General features: G+C 34.5%; 1 protein-coding gene across 2 annotated transcripts in view; it reads right to left on the bottom strand.

The window, feature by feature from the left end:
* Window positions 1–20,789, bottom strand: part of LOC118183052 (kin of IRRE-like protein 1) — a 795,633-nt gene that overhangs the window by 338,253 nt on the left and 436,591 nt on the right. For both annotated transcript variants that reach the window (XM_085820807.1, XM_085820808.1), the window contains exon 2: window positions 6,128–6,436. In XM_085820807.1, the coding sequence (XP_085676933.1) occupies window positions 6,128–6,436 (309 nt within the window). The remainder of the gene's footprint in view (window positions 1–6,127; window positions 6,437–20,789) is intronic.

Here is a 20,789-nt window from a genome sequence, read left to right on the forward strand (position 1 = left end):
GGAGACGACGGTTGGAACAAGGAAATGTGATAAGTTCGAGGGGTACCGGTGCAATCAGAGTAATATACGCGTGGATCGACGCATCCGCCGACAAGCGGTGGCGTTCCCGCAAGTCACTTCTACTTCCATTCTGCAGCATATTCAAGACACCCTGGATGTTCCCATATCGACCAGAACAACTTGCCGTCGTTTGGTGGCTAGTGGTCTGCACTCGTAGCGTCCGTTGAGAAGACTGCCATAGACCCCATAGACATCTTTGACGCCAACGTCCGCAAAGGTTCCGGGCTCGAGCGATGGGGACTATGGTATGGCACAGGGTCGTGTTCTCAGATGAGTTACGCTTCTGTTTTCCAGTGATAATCGCTAGCACGAATGTGACGTGTATGCGGAGACAGGTCCAATCCGGCAGCAAGACAACGTGACATCATGATTTGGGGCGTAATTGTGTACGATTCCAGGTCACCTCTATTTCGTATTCAGGACACTGCTATGGCCCAAACCAAAGCTACGTGGATGATGTTCTGTGACCGGTGACACTCCTTCACCTTCAGAGAGTGTCCATTGCCTTTTATCAGCAGGATAACGCCAGCAGTGTGATGCGAGCAGTGTGTGGTCGGGCATCCACACACTGCTCGCATCAGCCAGCGTACTCTGCAAGGAGTACAGATGCTTTCCTGGCCACCTTTCTCTACTGACCTCTCACAAATCGAACACACTAGGGATGTGATTGCACGCTACTTGTAAACGCTGCCATTGCGCGTTCAGAAGACGAACTGGGGCAAATGATTTACAGGGAATGGAAAGCCATTCCTCAGAACACCATCCGTAGTATCATTGACTCTGTACCTAGACGTGTTGCTTACTGTACCGTCTTCCAAAGTTGTCCTGCAACCTACTTAGCCAACCATTAACCAAAAACATAAACCGTAAATCATCCCCTCATTAATCAAAATTCGCAAGGCATGATATACTAAGTCAGCACATAATTCCACGTGCGCAGACACATAAGTTTACCCATAAAATTTACATAAGACTCTATACTGAATGTTTTATACCTATGAGCCTGTATTTTAATTATATTACTTTGTAACTGTATTTGTATTTTTAATTGGATTTGTATTTTATTTGAATTTTATTAAGAATATGCATCCTCACCATAGCAAATAGCAAAAACAAATGTCAACAGAGTAAAGCAAATGCAATCTGCCCTTGTATGGCCATGTAAATAATCTTGTTAACATCCTAACAAACTCTCGAGGTGGCTTTTTGAGGCCCCAAGGAGTTGTTTCTGATTAGTAGAGGGCGCGCGACGCATACCTGTTTACCTCTATTAAACATCAAGCGTCTCCGCCCTCCCTCACCAACCAATGTACCTACTGAGCTACCACTGCTCTCGCTCTGTATTATGCATATCATTTCGAAAGAAAGAACACTTATTGTTAATTGCTGTCTCTCTTTGCTTGCCGAGTTTCATCACTTTCTGGCCACTCCTTATTGGTGTCCTATTCGCTAATGGCCAACAAATGTCAGTTCTACCTATGAAATTTTACAAGAACAGTATCGGAGATGACCATTGCAGTAGTTGCTGATAAAACACTGAAATCTGTTGTACCCGTTAATTATATTATGACACACCAGTTAACATGCAGAAATGTTGTTGGAAAGTAGCCTTGGCGAGTATGGGTTTTCTTACCCCGCAGACTTTCGAGAATCGAAACACAGAATGACGACATAATTTTCAAAGTTTCAGGCCATGAAGCTTCAAATTAATTCCTGCAGTGAAAATTTAACTTTGTGTACCAATGGGCCCAGGTTCGAATGCCGAAGGCATGAGCATTAGTAAACGCATAATACCTCTGCAGCAAAAGGCCACAAAATTCTCCTTGAGCCTAAAATCATCTCGGGAATTTGGTGGTAGGAAAACAGGAGGTAAAAGATCGTCGAACGGCCTCTCGGGATGCTCTCTCTCAAAATTGGGCGGAAGCTTATCAATTAACAAGGTCTAATGATACCTAATAATCATAGATTAATGCATAGATGACGATCCTGCTGCAACCTGTACCTGTAGAGATTGAAGAGATCATTAGGTTTTCCAAATGCAGAAACGTGATAAATCTGTCGTGCGTCTGATTCGAACCACGGATATTCTATCGTTAGCTGAACGTCTTAACCACTTACACTACGATAGGATACAGATAAATGCACTAATTCCTTACAGAAATACCGAGGCTTTTGTCTTTTTCTTATTTGTTGCATAATAAAATGTCATACATGATAACGATGTTATACATCTAAAAATAAAACACATTTTCAACTTTCTTCTTTCAAGTTAAAAATGTTATATAGAAGAGTTTGATTTAAAAATATCGAATTAGATTTTTCTCTCAAAAATTACAACTGCAAGCTCCTTTTAATTTACAATAATTTTCAGTATTTTTATTAACATTATTTCCACAAGAAAATTAATTTTTTATTTTGATTCTACAAGGAAATTAATTTCCTATTATGTTTTCAAAAATACATTTAAAGCATAATCTGAACTATATACAACCTAGTTTTGGTTAATATACCTTAAACTATTCATCTTAAATGCAAAATCTATTAATTTCTTGAATATATGAAATAAATACTTCATTCTGGATATTAGTGGAATACTTCTAAAAGTAATGCTCTGAAACCAGCGCATTTAGTTGTATAATTAACATCATCAGGAATACTTACTTATACTGGACATAGGTCTCTATTTTATCCCCTGCAATCTTCTTAACCTCCAATAAAAGTAATAAATCCTTATACATGTGCTTGTAGGTAATAACCAACCTCAGTAATAAAAGTATCTGTATTAATGCCTCCTGCTGTTCTGAGCGGGGCCATAACTTCTAGTTTTATCATACATTATATGAAAATTGAGCTCATAGTGGATATTTATTAACACTGATATGCCTTGTGTTCGAAGTTAGAGATCATAAAAAATTATATAGCAGTGGGTAATGCACTTCTTCCATTATAAGAATCATAACCTACAAAGAATGTATCAATTCGGAAGAAAAGAATTTCTTACTGAATTGGAATATACACTGCGATGCCTGAAAGCAGGATTAAAGATATTATAAGTAATGCTTCCTGGTCGAAAGTATTAGAATGCAAGCAGTTTTTCAAATGTTATGCAACCTAATACTTGTTAAGAGAGCGGATGGGTTTTTTTTGTTCAGCTTTAACCCTTTCCGCACGCTACCTTTCAAAGTTGGAGTTTTGATTTAAAAAAAAGGTAGGCAGTCTAATTAGGCCTAGAGGAGTACGCAAATAAAATATTGTGAAGATAGCACTTATCGTTTAATTCTGTGGGTGTGCCCAAAGTGGGCACATTGATTGAATAGAGCTTCGAAACGAGTGCTGACACGAGCATTGTTGTCAATGAACTGGCCGATGAGATGCGTAGAAACAAAGAATACAGACTCTCAGTTGTCCTAGATTATCGGTGAGCCCGGTCTGGGCACACCTAGGGTTCTCCGTTTGATTTTAGTCAAGATTTCAAGGTAAAAATTTAAAACTAATATAGAATAAGGAGATTAGCATACAGCCAAAAAATAACATACAAATTTCTTTTCAAACAATTCCTTTTATACCTTAAAAATAATCTGGAAGATTTCTTTGAAAAATGAAGGTCTTAAAAAACTAAACATGGCTAAAATATATGGACTGGTTTGTGTTGAGCTGCCATCTACTATAAATAAAGAAGGCTTTGAGTAACCTATAAATCCTTTTTCCTTCAATTTTTCTGTGCGTACAGAAGGAAATTTTTAGGTTTGTCCACACTGTGCCGCAGAGTTTTAAATAATAAGACTGTTTCTATTTGCCTTTAATTTTGTGAAAACAAATTTATTCAGAATAAAGTTTCTAAAGGGATGTTCATAAATATAATTGCACACATATTCATATGCAATGGTGCCTCGGTATACTTTCGTTCTGAAGTAAGTTTAACTGGTACACGATCTGTGTTCGGGCGCGGAAATTTTTGTTTGCTATAAGACATTTGTTTGGACTACGACTCGAGTTTGATGTTCCCACTTGTTTACCTCTTTCGAGACAATGCTAAGACTGCTCATGAGACTGTTGCTACTGATCAGTAAACAACTCTAGCTTAAACTTTGAATTGTTGATAGATTTTGTATTATTTCGACTAAATTCATTACGAGTGAGTTTAAGTAATGTTAATCAAATGAGTGAAGCAAAAACGAAAATGGTTAGGATCACCACGTGGTGCAAAAAGAGACTGTTTGAAAGCAAGAAGATGGTATGTCTATCCGGAACTCAATTATTGCATACTGTATGCTGAGTACGATGGTGTCAATGATTGTGCAGAGAAAAAGATGCTATTATAAATCGGCTAACGTTGCAAAGGAGGTGAAACGTCACAGATACGTTAGAGAATGCGGAAAATTTTTTCTTCATTTGCATAACAGAAAAACATTTATGTATAGTATTGTATTATATTGTATATTTAACATATAACATAAACAGTAACATAGCTCATCGCTGCAGTCAACAGTGTGACATCATAAATGCTTTTCAAAACTAGGATGGAAGTATAATATCCGCTAGCCCTTTGCAAAGCCACCTATGGAACACAATGTACGCGTCATTGCTAGATACATAAAAACTTGCCGATGTTTTTTGCATAGAGAACAAAATGGTGCTAGTAAAGTATGGCAACTTACACACCCTTAACGGGGGACGAAGAGGCTATCAGAAATATAAAAAATTTCCCGAGGCGCTGGGGACCGCACGTCCGCCCTTTCAGCTGATATCCATAATTTAAAAACAGATGAAATATTAATCACAACTGCGAATTTCAAGCAATAAAAAGCAATGAAATCGTTGAAAAAAAAACAAGATTTAATGACATTAAATTTTTTAAAAAAACTTCGGGGGGGGACTAATGTTAAATATATTAAACTCATGGAACATCATCAGTATCATAAACATCGTCATAAATATCACTAAGCATCATTAGCATTAACAGCGAACTTGCAAAAAGGGGCAGGCACCTTTATGCAAGTAGGTAACTGTTCACTTAGATCTTCACATGAGCGCCCCGACATCTTGATAAAACTGGCACTGCTCAATGACAAATTGAACTTCATAAGAGTGTCAGCCGCCCCTTGTGTCCTGGCCAACAACGGCCAATTCGCGAAACGGTACCGGCACCTAGTTGGCCGCGTCGATCAGACTGCTGCTCATCTGCTCTGGTGCGAAGATTTAAATATATGTATTGTCTTTTATTAACGATTTGACAGAAATATCCTACACTTATATATTCCAAGCGATTTGACCCCGTGGACATCTCCTCAGTATTATTAGTACAGATCATTACAGTATTGTGTTTCCAGTACTTAATTATATTGATCTCATTAAGTTCATCTGTTACTTATTATGTTTATCTGCTGTTTTTGAAACATCAAAAGAGATGTTGTTAATCTAATTTGTGAATTTTAAATTGTATTGAAACTGTGTTGTAATCTCTTTATGTCCTAAATCATTATTTTTAATAAAAACTAGATGCGAGATGTAAGGCGGGACTGCACAATGTACCACAATAGGTAAACTCTAGAGCCTTTGGAAAGATTCAGCTGCTCATCTTCTCAACCTTTCATTGTGAACTCTTATAAAGCTTGCATTTTTTTAGGGGTAATTAGTACGGGTAGGCATTACTAGTTGCCTAGCCGTGCAACGCTTTGGCGTTCCCAATACTTTTCAACAGTACCTGCGTTTACATATTGCTGCCCAGCTGCTATAGTAGCTAGAGAAGCTGATCGCCGTGCCGATGGGTTCGGATCTCGGGGAAAGCATGGATGTTTGCAAGCCTATAGTGTCTGTGTGGCAATGGAGCACGGAAAACTTAAAATAGACGGCGAGGTGAAAGCCCTATCGAGAGCCTATGGTTGGGAAGGAGGGGTGAGAGAGCATCGGACAGCCCCCCTTTAGGACATTCTCTCTCAAAACTGCGGCGGGACTGTACCTGAATAACCAATGGTGAATTTCTGGTATCCCACCTACTTCTACCGAAGCATCTGTTATATATAAGAAAAGCAGGTAATTCAGGATAAAAAATATTTTAGCTACATACCTCTAACTGTGAATTTGACTTCAGGTGCCGTCAGCGTTGGTTCCGTGAGGGCTATTTGTGTCACTTGGCATTGCCACATCCCGTCATCCTCCTCTATCTTGGCATTTCGGATCCGTATACTGCAGTCGCCATCAGGGGGTTCTCTATAAAATTCGTATTTGGTATCGATGCGCCCCATCACTTTGCCATCTTTCAGCCATGCACATTCGCCTTGGCGGTTGTGAACTTTGCAAGTGAGCATAGCTGTGTCTCCAGGGTTCACTTCCACGCTGCTCGGTTTGACTTCAAACTGTTGCGCTCCATTGACAACTGATGAATAATAAAAGAAAAATGCTTTATATTATGCACAAATATATATAAATATGATAGTAATATGAAATATTACAAAGTACAGATACAGTAAAGAACTACAAATATATTATTAGTGTTCGACGTTCACTGCATAACTATTATCTGACCTCATTCCAAGTTAATAATAACGAAATTGTCAGAAATTCATGGTTAGGCGATGTGTAAACGATTATTTTGTACGGAAGTGTGAAACATTTTAAGTGTTAGAAAAGTTTTTTCTTAATTGACGGTAAAAATATTTACAAAAATTATACGTCAGATTGCTCCGTATTCACAAAAGTCCTCACTATACCTGTATTTTTGCTGCTGTTGCTGTTAACGCATTACTTCCGTCATAAAAATATTTTAAATGATACAAAAATTGATGAGGTGACATTTTTTAATTTTATAAAAATAGCGAAATCTAACGTTTTATACAGTAGCCCGGTCAATATGCTTAGAACATTTTTATACTCATTATAAAAAATAAACGAAAGGTTAGGCTCAAAAAATTGACCCAGATATTAAATTTCAAAATTTGCGATTTTTGACGTCATTTTCCATTTGCCTTGAGGAGTCGCTTAATAAAAAAATTAGAATAATTCGAGGTTGATTTTTTTCCTCTTAAATGCCATTTATTGTTTTGTTATTTACTATTGTCTTTAATTTATTTTGTTACATTTGGTAAGGTGAAGAAATTTTGACACGCCAAAATACGTTATTAATATTTTCTCATACAGTTTTATTACTTAAAATCACAATATAATAATCATAAAAAATTCATTAAATTAGTAATATTTTAAATTTTGAATGTATGCACATAATGTTATGATTTGTCTATGTGCCAATGCTAAAACTTCTCTGTATTTTCTAGAATATGATTTCTTTAAGATTCTCTGAACCTTATAAAAATTAGAATGATTTATACTTTTCACAATATTCTGCCTAGGAATGCCTGTCACTTAATCTATCAACTTAGAACCCTTTTCTTAAACTGATATTTTATTTTATATTACGTAGAAAAGCAAACATTGTGCTCTTTAATTTGTGTACGACCCCTGAATGTTACCTTCAATTTTAAAATGAAATATTCCGATCGTTTTTTGATGTACGGGAGTGGCACCCTTTGTATTTTGTTTTCGATTCGATAATGAGTATAAAACTCTCTTAAATATAAATATAGCGAACAAGAGGATGTATAAAAAATTTTACAATATTTTTCAATATTATTTTTTTTAATTTAAAACTGTTAAACCATAAATTTTTCCTCATTTAAAACACGGGAAGTACATGTCTAATAACCACAGTTTGCGAAAACAAACGCACAATGTTTGCTTTTCGAAAATCTATTTCAAGATTTCTGTGGGTGTGGTGCATTATAAACTTTACAAATAACCTGCATCATTAGATGTATAACAAAAAATAAAATACAGATGCAAATTACTTTAAATTATATATTGTTTTTTAAATTACTCAGGCTGTTAAACAAGGTAGATTTGCAACTGGAGAGAAAAATTTAAATTCTTGTACTGCGTAGAATGAAAATGACTATCATAATAATCTGTTTTCTAGGCTGCATGGTTATGGTATAAACTTAGAGCCAAAAATATTTCATTTAGAGGAGTTTGGTAACCGAAAAAATAAATTCATAAGCATTTTTATTGCTCAGTTTTTATATAGGTACAAACCTTTACTGGAGGATTATTGAATTATTATTTATCTTATATTGCTAATAGTATAGAAATAAAGATAAATACATTTATATTTGTTTCTAGGAAACTCTACTAATTGGCTGAAGTTAAAAATAATTATAGATCTTCTATTCAATTTAATCTGTAATTAGGAATTACAAACTGTAACTAAAAGATCAAATTATTTGATATTATGAGATTCATAACAGATAATGATTTATTACCTGTTCATTACAGCCGGAAAAGATCATAAAATATTTGAAGTTCTGCATGTTTAACTCCCATTATTTTTAAGTGTCAAACTAAAGGAGGGCATATAATTTTTAATATACAGTTACAAAAGATTGTTATTTCAAATACTGAAGAGTCATAAAGAGTATCTATGGCGCCATCTCTTATTATTTTCTTAAAGTAACTAAGATTGCGGGAAAGCTAAATAAATCACTATAACGTCTAGTTACACAACTCCCTTATTATAATATTGGGGTTACCAGAATTAAACTTGTTCATACCGAAATTGAATAATTTTTCAAGATCTATTGCCTAACTCACAAAAGTGATAGGCTAGAGATGGTTTACTGTTAGTGAATTGGTTCAAGGAACTGAGTGAATTGGTTTCCTGAACGAGAGAATGCTCATTAATTAAAAAAAAAAAAAAAAAAAAAAAAGAGAGAGAAGTGAAGTCTGTTAAAGTTTACCTACGAAGAGCTTTTGTTTGAAACGTGCCAGAAAAGACCTATTCCCATTTTAGAAGCTAAAAGAATGTTTATATTCCCATGCTAAAGGTCAGGTTAAGTTTCATCATTTCCCAACTTTTTTAACATCATTTTACTAGAATTTTATAGTTAATTCTACAGAGAAAGGTAATTGTAGGAAATCTCTAAACTACAGTTGAAAAATATCAGTTCAGGGAATTAGCGGTTGAACTGAGTCAATTCTTTGGAACCCGCTGCTCTTTCGATTCTTTCAGCTGTTCGCTAAATATTCTTGCACACCGATCCTGCTTCATTTCTTCCGATGTTAGTCATCAAAGTTACTGTTAGTGAGCGGTGAGTTATACAAATGAACCGACTGAGTTCAGTGAGAAAACAGTTCTGATCTCATCTCATAAAAGAGCGGTTTTGTCCACCTCTAGGTCCTCCTCAGCAATGGATTAGAAACTATCTTCTTACCACTTCTTTTTTCTCTTCCGTAGCCAGATCCTATGCTAGCACTATTCTACCGCAATATACTTACTTACAGTTATTAAAAGATGCATGCTTAATGCAGTAGAGAATATGTACGCTTAATGCAGTAGAGAGTATGAGAATCGTATACTATATACTGGGCAGTGTAATAACAGTAAAATTCTCTATATGACGTCAATAAAACTCATGACGCATTTTATTAATCAAACCGTGTTAGGGTATTTTCAGATCCGATGGTTAGGCAGCGTTATAACAGGAAAGTTATGTATATAAGGGCAATAAAACATATGACGAATTTTATTATCCAAAGCGTGTTAGAGTATTCACGATTCGGATGGTTAGGCAGCACTATAACTTGAAAGTTCTCTACATAATGTCAGTAAAACCTATGACGCATTTTATTGATCAAAGCGTGTTACCGTATTTGTGATTCCGATGGCTAGGCAGCGTTATACATTAGACATTTGATTTCTGTCTTTTGCACAGTCACTTCTTATTTCTCATATTTTCATATTCACAAAGGCCCTAAGGGACAATTTTTATTTCATGTAGGGATTTCGCACATATATATCATACATAGGACATATTATGACACCCTCACATCTCCGTGTTCTTGCAACACAATAATTACAGGCAAGGGCCTATATTTTTCCTTCCTCATCTAATTCACCTATTAGTGGTAATTCAAATAAGGTCTCATACGCGAGGAATCCCTGTTTTAAGGGGCACCTGAGGTGCTGATAAGAGCGCGATGAAGTTCGCGCTGAGACCAGCCTAAGAAACATCACAGTATCACAGCAGCGTTATAACATGAAAAGTTGTTAAGTAAGGACAGTAAAACACATGATGCATTTCATTAATCAAAGCGTATTAGAGTATTTACAATTCCGATGATCAGGCAGCATTATAACATGATTTTCTCTAAATAAACTAAGTAAAATACATGACTCATTTTATTAGAGTATTTACAGTTCCGTTGCATATTTGTACGTGATAGGATACATGATTACCAAATATATATATTTTCTAGCTAAAACAAGTTTAGCTTCTCTAAGAAATTTTTTAAAAAATATTCGAACTTCTAAATTTGGAAATAATTCCTTCTAACGCTTACAAGTTAAAACAGATTTGCTTAGCCAACTTCAGTAAAAGGATACTCTAAGCAAACAACTTTAATTCTTCTCTATGTTCTCGTTCAATTCCAAATGCGGGAAGCAGTTTTCGGTAGAAGAAAGGGGGGAGGGAGAAAAACGGAAACTTCCCTTTTCCCTTCTCTTTGGCAGGTGTGTTTATCGAAGTGCAATCCAATTAGGAAAACTTTTATTCTTATCCCTCTCTCTTTTTCCCCAAAGCAAGGAAAGCACGCACCAAATTACTCCTACAACAGGAGTAGAAATATTTATTTTTGGATGCTTCTTTGTTTCCCCTTAAATGATCCCTTTAATTGGAACTTCTTTTCCCTTTCGGCTCTTCGCACTTACCTCTCCGGTTTTCACAGTGAATTCCAAATTTCCGATTGGTGTTCGAGCGCCACCTGGGGAAGAACGCGGGCATACTATGATGAGAGTTGCGGTTCGAATTTTTCTTCGGCAAAGAGAATTTGAAATTAAATGGAAGCCCCACGTTAAAAACAGAACAATTTTAAATGGCGCATATAGAAATTAGAGAAAAATAGTATATAGTAACATACTTGATGTGAAAATATGAGAATATTTATAACAAGAATACCGTATTTCCCTCCTCCCCTCTTTATTTCCTAATTTTACTGTCCGAAAATCAAGAAGAAAAATTCACGCGAATAATGTAATTTCGGGAAGGTGCGATTACAGTAAGAACGTAACAAATGGAATATAATCAAAGATAGAAAAACTACACGTAATTAACATAATATTATTTCTTTAAATCAAACCTATATTCCACGTAAGAATATACAGCTACTTTAGCATTACAATATTTAAAAAATATATCTTCCTTTCTACTTCTCTGTAACTAGAATTTCGCCCGTTATTATTGTTCCCTCTCCTGCTCCTTGAGCATCAAATTATCTATAAATAGTTTGAGAAGGTGAATGTGCAGCTGATGCGATGAAATCGTAGACCGAATGTCAGTTCGTGTTTGCTTCGATGTGATGGGTCAGTTCTTGTATTAGATGTGACCTTCTGCGAGGATTCGTCTTTGTTATTGAGGCCAAAAACAATCGCTACGTGGACGAATCCATTTTAAAATTCTCTGAATGTATTGAGGAAGAAAATATTTTTAAGAACTCGGAGCTAAAAAGCTAGGAGGAAAATTACGCGTGGAGGGGGAATGAAAAGGTAGCCATCCTTTGTGAATATCCTAGACAAGGTATAAATTTATATTACTTTAAGCAAATGAGAAATTTGATATGAGAAATAAATACTTTGCGGTAACATTTCATTAATTTTAAAAAGTTAAACATACTCAGCACAAAAGGAAATACGTTCTTTTAGATAAAATACAGTTACAACGTCTTTTTATACAAGCAGCATTACATTGCTCCTTTTTTTTGTGATTACGCAAATTAAGAAAAGTAATAATAAAAGACCTCTATAGAATACATTATATGGCTCTGAAAAGAGCTGTAGATAAGCAGCATTGTTAACAGGATTTTCTTTTTCAGATATCTTCTTAGAGAAAGTAGATGCCATGCTGAATAAAATTACCGTATTATCCCGAATTAGATGCCTTCTCATGTAAAGTAATTCGGAAGTTTTTGAAACTGTTTTGCAATAAATATAAGATAGGATTTTCTATAAAATAGCCTCTCTTTAGAGAAGCTTGATACGTCGAAGAAAAAATGTTAAAATGAATAGAAGAAGGATAATTAAATTATCTGAATAATGTTCCTTTAAGTAAAATTAAGTAATTAGGCTCTTATTTTTACATAAAATAAATGGTATTATAAATTCAACGTATAAATGAATAGTTTATATATTAATACCAATAAAAATAGATATCTGCGTATCATCATAATAGAGATAAATATACTGATCTAAAATGCCTTTCCAACATTTCTTAAAGACTGGTAGTAAAATTCATTTATAGGTTATTGTAACATTTGCCACGATTAACATTTTCTTTGGATTTATTACCTTCTAATCTTCTTAATTTACTTGCATTAAATCAAAATCTGATATTTTGTAAGGCAGATTTACATCATAAATAAAACCAGTAGAAAAATGACTGCTGATTTTAAATAATAGAACTAAATACATAAAAATTAAGACGAAATTTCTTATTTAACGGTAATTTAACTGTGGAAGAGTAACAGTTTTAATTTATAACTTTAAAATATTTAATTGCGTTTCATTAATCAATACTAAAAAATCAAACCATTTTGTGCCAGGTACATAATATATGACATCAAAAAATTTACATTAATTATATTTACGTGTTTTAATGCATTTTAACTCACATCAATTTGATGTGTTATTAAAAAATAAAATAAAGCTGTAAACAGTTAAAAATACATTTACTGCTTGGAAATCACTCAGCTTGTTACGTAGCTTCAGCTTAGTAAAAATCGAAAGGTACATTTACTTTCCCCCGAATGGCAACAACATACGAACTAGTAATATGCTTCTTTGGGTAAAAGATAAATTAATCATGATTCGTAATCGGTATTGAGTTGTCATAAGCAGAGTGGATGACATAGTCACAAATGGACGACAAATTTACACAAATGGAAACACAGTCACAAATGTCATCCGCGTATGGTCACAAATGGAAACACAGTCACAAATGTCATCCGCGTATGGTCACAAATGGAAACACAGTCACAAATGTCATCCGCGAACAGTCACAAATAGGAACATAGTCACAAATGAAGGGGATTACATAGTCATGAATGGATGACAAATTTACAGTCAACTCCAACATTATATTGAATTGCTGCGGGCATGGCTTACAAAGTAATATTAATAAATCAAATGCTATTTTTTTCGTAAAGTATATTCACTATCTACTCCCTCATTACTTGAAGAAAAATATTGTTGCGTTATTTTTCTTCCTCTTCTTTACGCTCGTACGTTACGTACGGATTCGTGCGGATTTGGGGTGACTAATGACCACAGCACTTGATGAAGTATCAAAACACACTTTATTTAGCCAATATTAATCAGGACAGCTCCAAAATCACGTTACAGTCGTCGAAGAACTACTATAAACACACTGACACAATAAGCGACAAAGGCTCCGTGTTATCACGCTATAAGGTGGAGACAGCTTGCAAAGCATCAGAGTACAACTCCCGACTCTGCTCGGTCGTTCTCGGAACTCCAAGCACTCTCGAGACTCTCCACGCTACAACTTGCGATGCACTCGACGATACACAAGAGTACAGCTCCTGACTCCTCGATTCAGTCGTTTTCGGTGCTCAACACACTCTCGACGATGCACTAACCGTGACTAAGAGACTCTTTCGGTGCACACGACGACCCACTCGGCGCTCGCTGACCGACTGTCAACTCGATAGACTCCGCACGGACTAACTCGACGAGACATACTGACTCAATGCGTACCAGCAGGGTTTATATAGCTTTTGGCTTGTGTGCGAGAGCATTCTCGGCTAAACCGGTAAGAATTCGTTCCAGAAGGTTCTCCATCCATCCATGGCATATCGCCAATTTTGTCGCCAAATGTGGCGACCGTGCCTTCCCTTATCATTTTATGGCAACCCTAAAACTACTTTCCGGGTAAGCTATCTTACCGCGGCTGCCCATTTCGAAACACTGCCTCCTCCCAAGGACTGCACGTTCTCGGCAGTATAATCCTTGGCAAAAGCAAATCCTATGCAAACAAAACATAATAAAACAAAAAAATAACATAACTAAAGAAACAAATATTTATACTATGTACAAGTTATATACACAAATTAACCACATAACAATTTTAAATTACACAAATTAAAAAGTTCATAGTTGAAATGTTTTCGCAAGCCACATAAAATTGGTTCGGGGCAAGCATGCGGCCAGCGAGGTGACAGTTTGAAACCACTGACTTACGGGACAAGAATGTTATTCTCTAATAAATGTTTCATAGCATTAGAGAACATAATGTTTCATAGCATGAATCCCTGAAAAACAACAACAAAAATATTTACCGAAAACGTTTTACATAATGCACAATTCGAAAACGCTTAGTTTTCATTAAAGTAATTAACAGATTAATAGCTTACTAGTTTTCAGATTAAATTTTATGCTCTTAAGCTTTCACAATGAAGCTAAAAGGAAAGAATAACTTAAATAATAAATACTAATTAGCAAAAAGAAATGAATTTCTGTTTATTTATAATTGGTCAGCTTTATAAAAAGAAGGGGAAAAGACATAATTTCTTTCAAGCACAATGAAACGACCTTAAGTAATGTATTGCCTAAGCTAATGCCAAAAAATAACGTGAAAATGATATTTATCCTCGGAAAAAAGAAAAATCCACTAATGAAATTCAAGAATCTGTTTCGGATCCAAAAAGAAGCTAATCTAAGATGGTAATAAAAAAAGTAAAAAGAATGAAACTAGGGGGGACTGCAAAAACTGCTGTTGAAGCAATTTTCACCAGCGTTATGGGAAATTAAACTCATACTAAAATCTATCGCTCGATTAAGTACATCTTGCAAGAAGGCGGTTTTCAGCGAAATTTTATAACGCGTCATTCAACTCGCCGAGAGCTTTAATTTTAGGCGCCACTGGTTTAAAATTCTGATTCTTTTCCTCGATCACAAAATATGCAAACTTGGGACTAGATGGCAAACGATGAGCATCACGTGATTACACAGGCTTGCTTTTATACTTCCGCGCATGTGCAAAGCTCGGCGTAATAAAACTCTTATCAGGGAATGGCTTTCTTTATATACGTTTTTGTTCGAAGTAAAAGAAGTTTAAATCAAAAATAAACAAATAAAAACATGCCTCGTATGCAAATGGTTATTTCACAGCTAAAGAACATAATATATGTATGGCATCAGAAACTTTTTTATTAATTACGTTAACAGTATAAATGTTTATAAATTTATTTTAAATACATTGTGATACCTATCACTTTTTTAATAAAATTAAATATTTTTAACTTACATTAGTTAGCTATGATATTAAAAAATGATATAAAGATTTAAATCATTAAGAGTGAGCTTACTGCTTTAAAACCTCACAGGCTGTTAAGCATAACTTAAAGATTGTGCCGTTCCGCGTGGCAGAAGCATTTGTACACTTTCGTGAAGGATAATTTGAAAATCTTACGTCTTACGCAAAAGCGACGTTTATCATGCCACGTTGGTAAATAAATGCACGGTGGCGTAGCATACCGTGACAAAACATTCCAAAAATTTTTCAAAGAATCTGCTAGGTTAATTTAAATGTCCAAACTGCTTTTAAACTTTTAATTTATTATGCTAATAGGTAATATTTTAAGGTATTTTACGTTAATTAACCAATTATTATGATATAAACTTTTACTATAATTTCTCCTTTCCACAATTATCATTGGAGTGCAAATTAGTTGTTTGAGTAACTTAAGTCGAGGGTTTTGAATGTTTTAGTGTTAGAGCTTTTGCCAGCCTCGCCTGTAGTTTATATCCTATCCCAGATCTGCCTGAGTTTAATCCGGCTCTAGCTATTTTCGCTAGCCAACGTTAAAATGCGCCGTTAAAATATTTGAAGCAGCTTAAATAATACATTTTGTATAGTATCCGACTACGTTACTTGATTTTAAATTCCAACTTTGTTATTTTAAATACTCGCAAGCGCCTGTGGGTTTTTGTGCGCACGAATGGTGCCTTTTGTTTGGTTTAAAGATTTTAATAAAATAATGTTGTTTAATAAAAAGGTAATTTTAAATGTTCTTCCAAGGTGTGAAATATAAATTTAAATGAACGAAAAATGTAAATTTAGGTGTAAGAATTAATAAAGCTTAAATTTTGTCTGAGTTAGCTCGAGCTTTTAGATTTGAGAATGCAAATTCTCATCCAAGATCATTAAGTTCTTCGTTTGAACGATTATGAGGTGTTTCATGTTAATTAATAATTATTAAGATTTAAAACTTTACATTAATTTTTACACAATTAGAACCCTACAGTAACTTTATATCGCTTTAAACTGAAAAATAAAATAAATATCTTATGTTCAGAGAAGTGCAACAGCACTCAGAAACGAGAATGTTTCAACATAACATAACAGCAACCACTTTCAAAATGGAAACCTGCGAGCCCACGTAGATGATAAATTCTGTGGTTCGCTAACTTAAAAGTAGATAAAATATGAATGGATATTGCTTTAAAATATTAAAAATGAGTAATATAAAAATACACTTACAAAAAGTGATCCTAAACATGAAAAGTAACACATATATCAAAGAGGGAATCTCCCTTTTTGTTGAGAAATATTTCCGTAGGGAATAATTGGGGAGCGAAAAAAGAAAAGTAAAAGCATGTGGAAAAGTCAGTCATGGTGACATGTTATCACGCTTTCCGATCAATTATTGTTATAACCATCTTCGGCTTTCAGAGCAATGAAGTCGGCATTTTTCTAACGGCAAGGTGTCACGGAATGGACAATCATTCAGGTGAGAAAAGTGCGATTATCTATATTCAGCTTTCGAATTCGAGGTCATTTTTCTACACGAAAGAGAAAGAAGGCAAACAGGGGGGAAGACTGAAATACCATGCAAGATATGGTTCTATAAAAACGGCTGCTACGTGAGTTTAAATGCTTCTCTATCCTTTTACTGAAATTACTAACAGAAAATAACTACTAAATAAAAAATTCCCTCTATTGGATAAATGCAAACGTACAAAAAGCAACATTACAAAATACTGCTACAAAAAGTTCTTTCAAAATATGTGCAAAAACATTAATTCAAAATATGCAATAGGGAAGTTAAATAATGACGGTGTTCTGAAAATGTAACATTTTTCATTAACGTGTAGAGCCGCGGATCGGTAAAATCAAATCTGTAAGCATGATGTTGCATCGGAAAATGACAGACGAGAAAAATGAACAAAAATCTAGTGTTGCCACTTCGCGGACCTCCAATTTACCACTCACACGCATTCGAGCATAGCGGATTCTCACAGCGATGTCACTTAGCAAAGCATAAGATAAGTATTAAACATACTAAAGCATCAAGAAACAGAATTAGTCGAATAAATTTCCAGGACTAGTTTCAAAGATTCAAGAGCCTTCGTTACCTGCGGAAAGGAAAGTAAGGAAAGAGAAGTATGTGCTCACACGATAACAACAGACAAAATATTCCAGAAAGTTTCACCTAAGGATTTAAATTTCGATTTCGCACTAAGAAGCAAAAAAAGACAGATAGAGAGGAATACATAATTCTCTACTGCCCACTGTGCAGGCTAAAAATTTGTAATTTCCCTTTCTCTGCAACCAAAATTATTCAAAAAAACATCTTACGTTGATGAATTAGATCTCTTCCAGGTGTTTCACATTCGTATGATAAAAATCTTTCAGTTCTAGTTAATATCCCCAATTCTAATCCCGCTTTACATTTCAGCTTTTAAAGAAATAATTTCCTAAATGTTTTCAATTTTTGTTACCAGATGGCGCTACTGGCTTTATTCCTTTCTTTAGTCTGAACTTTCTCGAATTTCTTGTCCATTGGCATTGCGTGAACACTTGCTTCCTCTTCGTAATTTTCATTCTTGAGCTGAAGAAGAAAGTTCAGTTTAACTTTCGAAATTAATCCTGCACATTTATGCAATATACGCTGATTCTTATCGCTACGATTTAACAACTGTTCATCGGTGTATGATTTTAGTTAATAAAACGTAAGATCTTTATTTTATTACTCAGTTTCAATATAAGAATCTAAGATTTTGAGGAGTTCCGAAAATAATCCTCTGTAGGTAGTGAGGATCAAGTGTAATACTGATTATCAGTGGGATGTCCTTTATGTGAAAGACGGTTAACTGCTGCTTTAAAAGCATGATGACTTTTATTAAACAAAAAGTATTGGCTGATTATGCGTTCTTTGTTGTGGTCGTAGTTCACAATCTTAAATTGAAACTTACAGAGTGGTTTCAGGATGCATAACATAGTAATAAAAATAGTGAGCAGATGCATTATCTGATGATTTCGTTTTATAAATTGATACATATGCTTTTCTTAATAAACAATTGAGTGTTGGGTATATACCTAAAATGACTAATCCATTATTCATAAATGAAACTGAGCAAATGATGAAAGGCAACATGTTGCTTGTGAAATGTAAAGTGAAATGAAAGTTTGTAAGTTTACTTTCTACACTTCTTCGCACATATCCCGTTCAAAAGGTCCATTCAGAAAGCATATGGTTCTGCCTACCTAACGCTTTATGTAACACATCTAAGGCAGTACTGTAAAAAGTACGAATAAGAGCAATATGTCTTATGTCTTCATAAAGTAAATATTCTAAAAACAAAAGATTCAACACTTTTTTGAGTTAAATATCAACGGATATGTTGATATTGCTAAACTAATTGCTAAAACAAACAATTCACATTGTGTGCCTTCTCTTTAAAATTACTATCAAAGTCTAGAATTAAGGGCATGGAGCATGAAAGCATGAGAAATTCCTCCAAATTAGTAACTTTTTCTCGAATATCTTCTGGAATTTCATACATAAACGTATAGAAATTTTCTTGGCGTTTAAATTACATTTCACTATCAGAAATTTTAACTCTACAACTATTCTGGTAAATGTTGCATTTTATATTCAGAAAAAAAAAAAAAAGAAAAGAAAAGAAAAGAAAAGAAAACTTAAACTGTTTTCATAATCTTGCTTACCTGACCTTGAAAAGCGTTGTAAATGATATTACCTGCTGAGATCATCAATTAAATAAAACAAACTTATGTTCATGTGGAATATTTAATTAAGGCAAGGAACACGAGAACATTCTACAGCAATTAAAATTTGCAGACACTCGCGGAATAAAGTATTTTTCTAATCGGAATTAAACTAATCTGAATATAATAAAAATCCATTAATAATAGTTGATGTACGGGGTAAATGACTCCTTTTTAATTTCCGTAGCAAAATTACTTCGCTGACTCGAGATTTATTATGTTTCCTATCATTTAATAAAATGTTTTGCAGCTGAATTACACTTAGACCGCCTACGTTGAGTTTCCGCTCGATTTAGGCAACTGAAGGTTCAGATCGATAATGAACTCTATGTTTAATTTCATTAACAACATTTCTGAACGTAAATAAAGCATTTTTTAGATTTTTAATTGATGAAAAAATTTATTATTGTGGAATTTTAATCTTTTCAAAAAATGTTGTTTCAGATAGAGGAATGCCTAAAAACGTGGATTTTCCCCCTGTATTTTTTCTTTTATCCATCTGTATTTTTTCTTTTAATTTAATGAAATTAAAAGATTCTTATAATAAATATTTTAGTGTTGTATTAATATTTTATAGTTTTACGCAAGTAATCATTATTTCTTGTTACGAAATTTTACGAGACAGGTAATGACAGGACTCTCATTTCCATTTTCCTACCAGAATGTAAATTTCTAGATATTCAAATGAGGTTGAAAGAAGAGCCTACTTAAAGGAATGTCTTAAAAGGTAGAATTAGAGCGTATTCTGTCTGCTTCAAGGCCACGTGCTAATTCGATTCTCTTGCGGCCTTGAGTTATTCTCGCCATTAGATTTGCTACGCCGTGTTAGAGTAACGTGCAAACAGTCACACGTTACTCTAAGTTAGCAGCTGTTGAGCTAACTTACTTTCATTATCTTTAGTTAATGCATTATCTTCGAGTTAAGCTATAATTGTTGACTTCTGTAAACACGAGCTGGTGCCGTCTGTTGACCTTTACTTGGGTTAATAAAAGAGTCCTTACACCCTTTCTCTGTCTCTGTAGTACTTACAAGACATAGCGATAATTCGCCACTAGTCTTTGCAAGAGTTCTCGTAAAAATGATATTACGTAAAATACGAAATTCTATAACATGACCGATAAAGCAAGTATCAGATCTTAGCAAAAGTGTTACATTGGTGCCGTATTAGTTACACTGTTCTACAGTCCGTTTTCCAGCTTGATAAAATTTTGAGCAGTTTAGCTTAAGCTAAATTACGAAGAAAATCATTACCTACCGGATATTTTGAAAAAACAAGCTTCATCCCCCTAATGAAGATTCTTCACTTTGCATAAAGCCCGGTCAAAGCCGGGTACTTCAGCTAGTATTATACAAGTAAGGTCTATTTTATCTTGCCCATTCTACTTAAGAAATGATCATTTATAGTATTTTTTTACGTTCAAAATGTCATAATTATCACTGCTCAGCATCCACTATAAATTCAGATTTTTAGGTTTTAGTTTGGTTTGGTTTACGTAACTAAGACAAAGCCTCGAGAGCTATCTGCCTAAGGAGAGGGATGCCTTCGTGGAGTATTTTCTAAGGAAAACTGGCTCGTATACACGTTACACATGGAAAAA

This window comes from Stegodyphus dumicola, chromosome 7 (assembly GCF_044657685.1).
Source record: "Stegodyphus dumicola isolate Sdum_Otavi_A_Nest chromosome 7, ASM4465768v1".
Taxonomy (NCBI): domain Eukaryota; kingdom Metazoa; phylum Arthropoda; class Arachnida; order Araneae; family Eresidae; genus Stegodyphus; species Stegodyphus dumicola.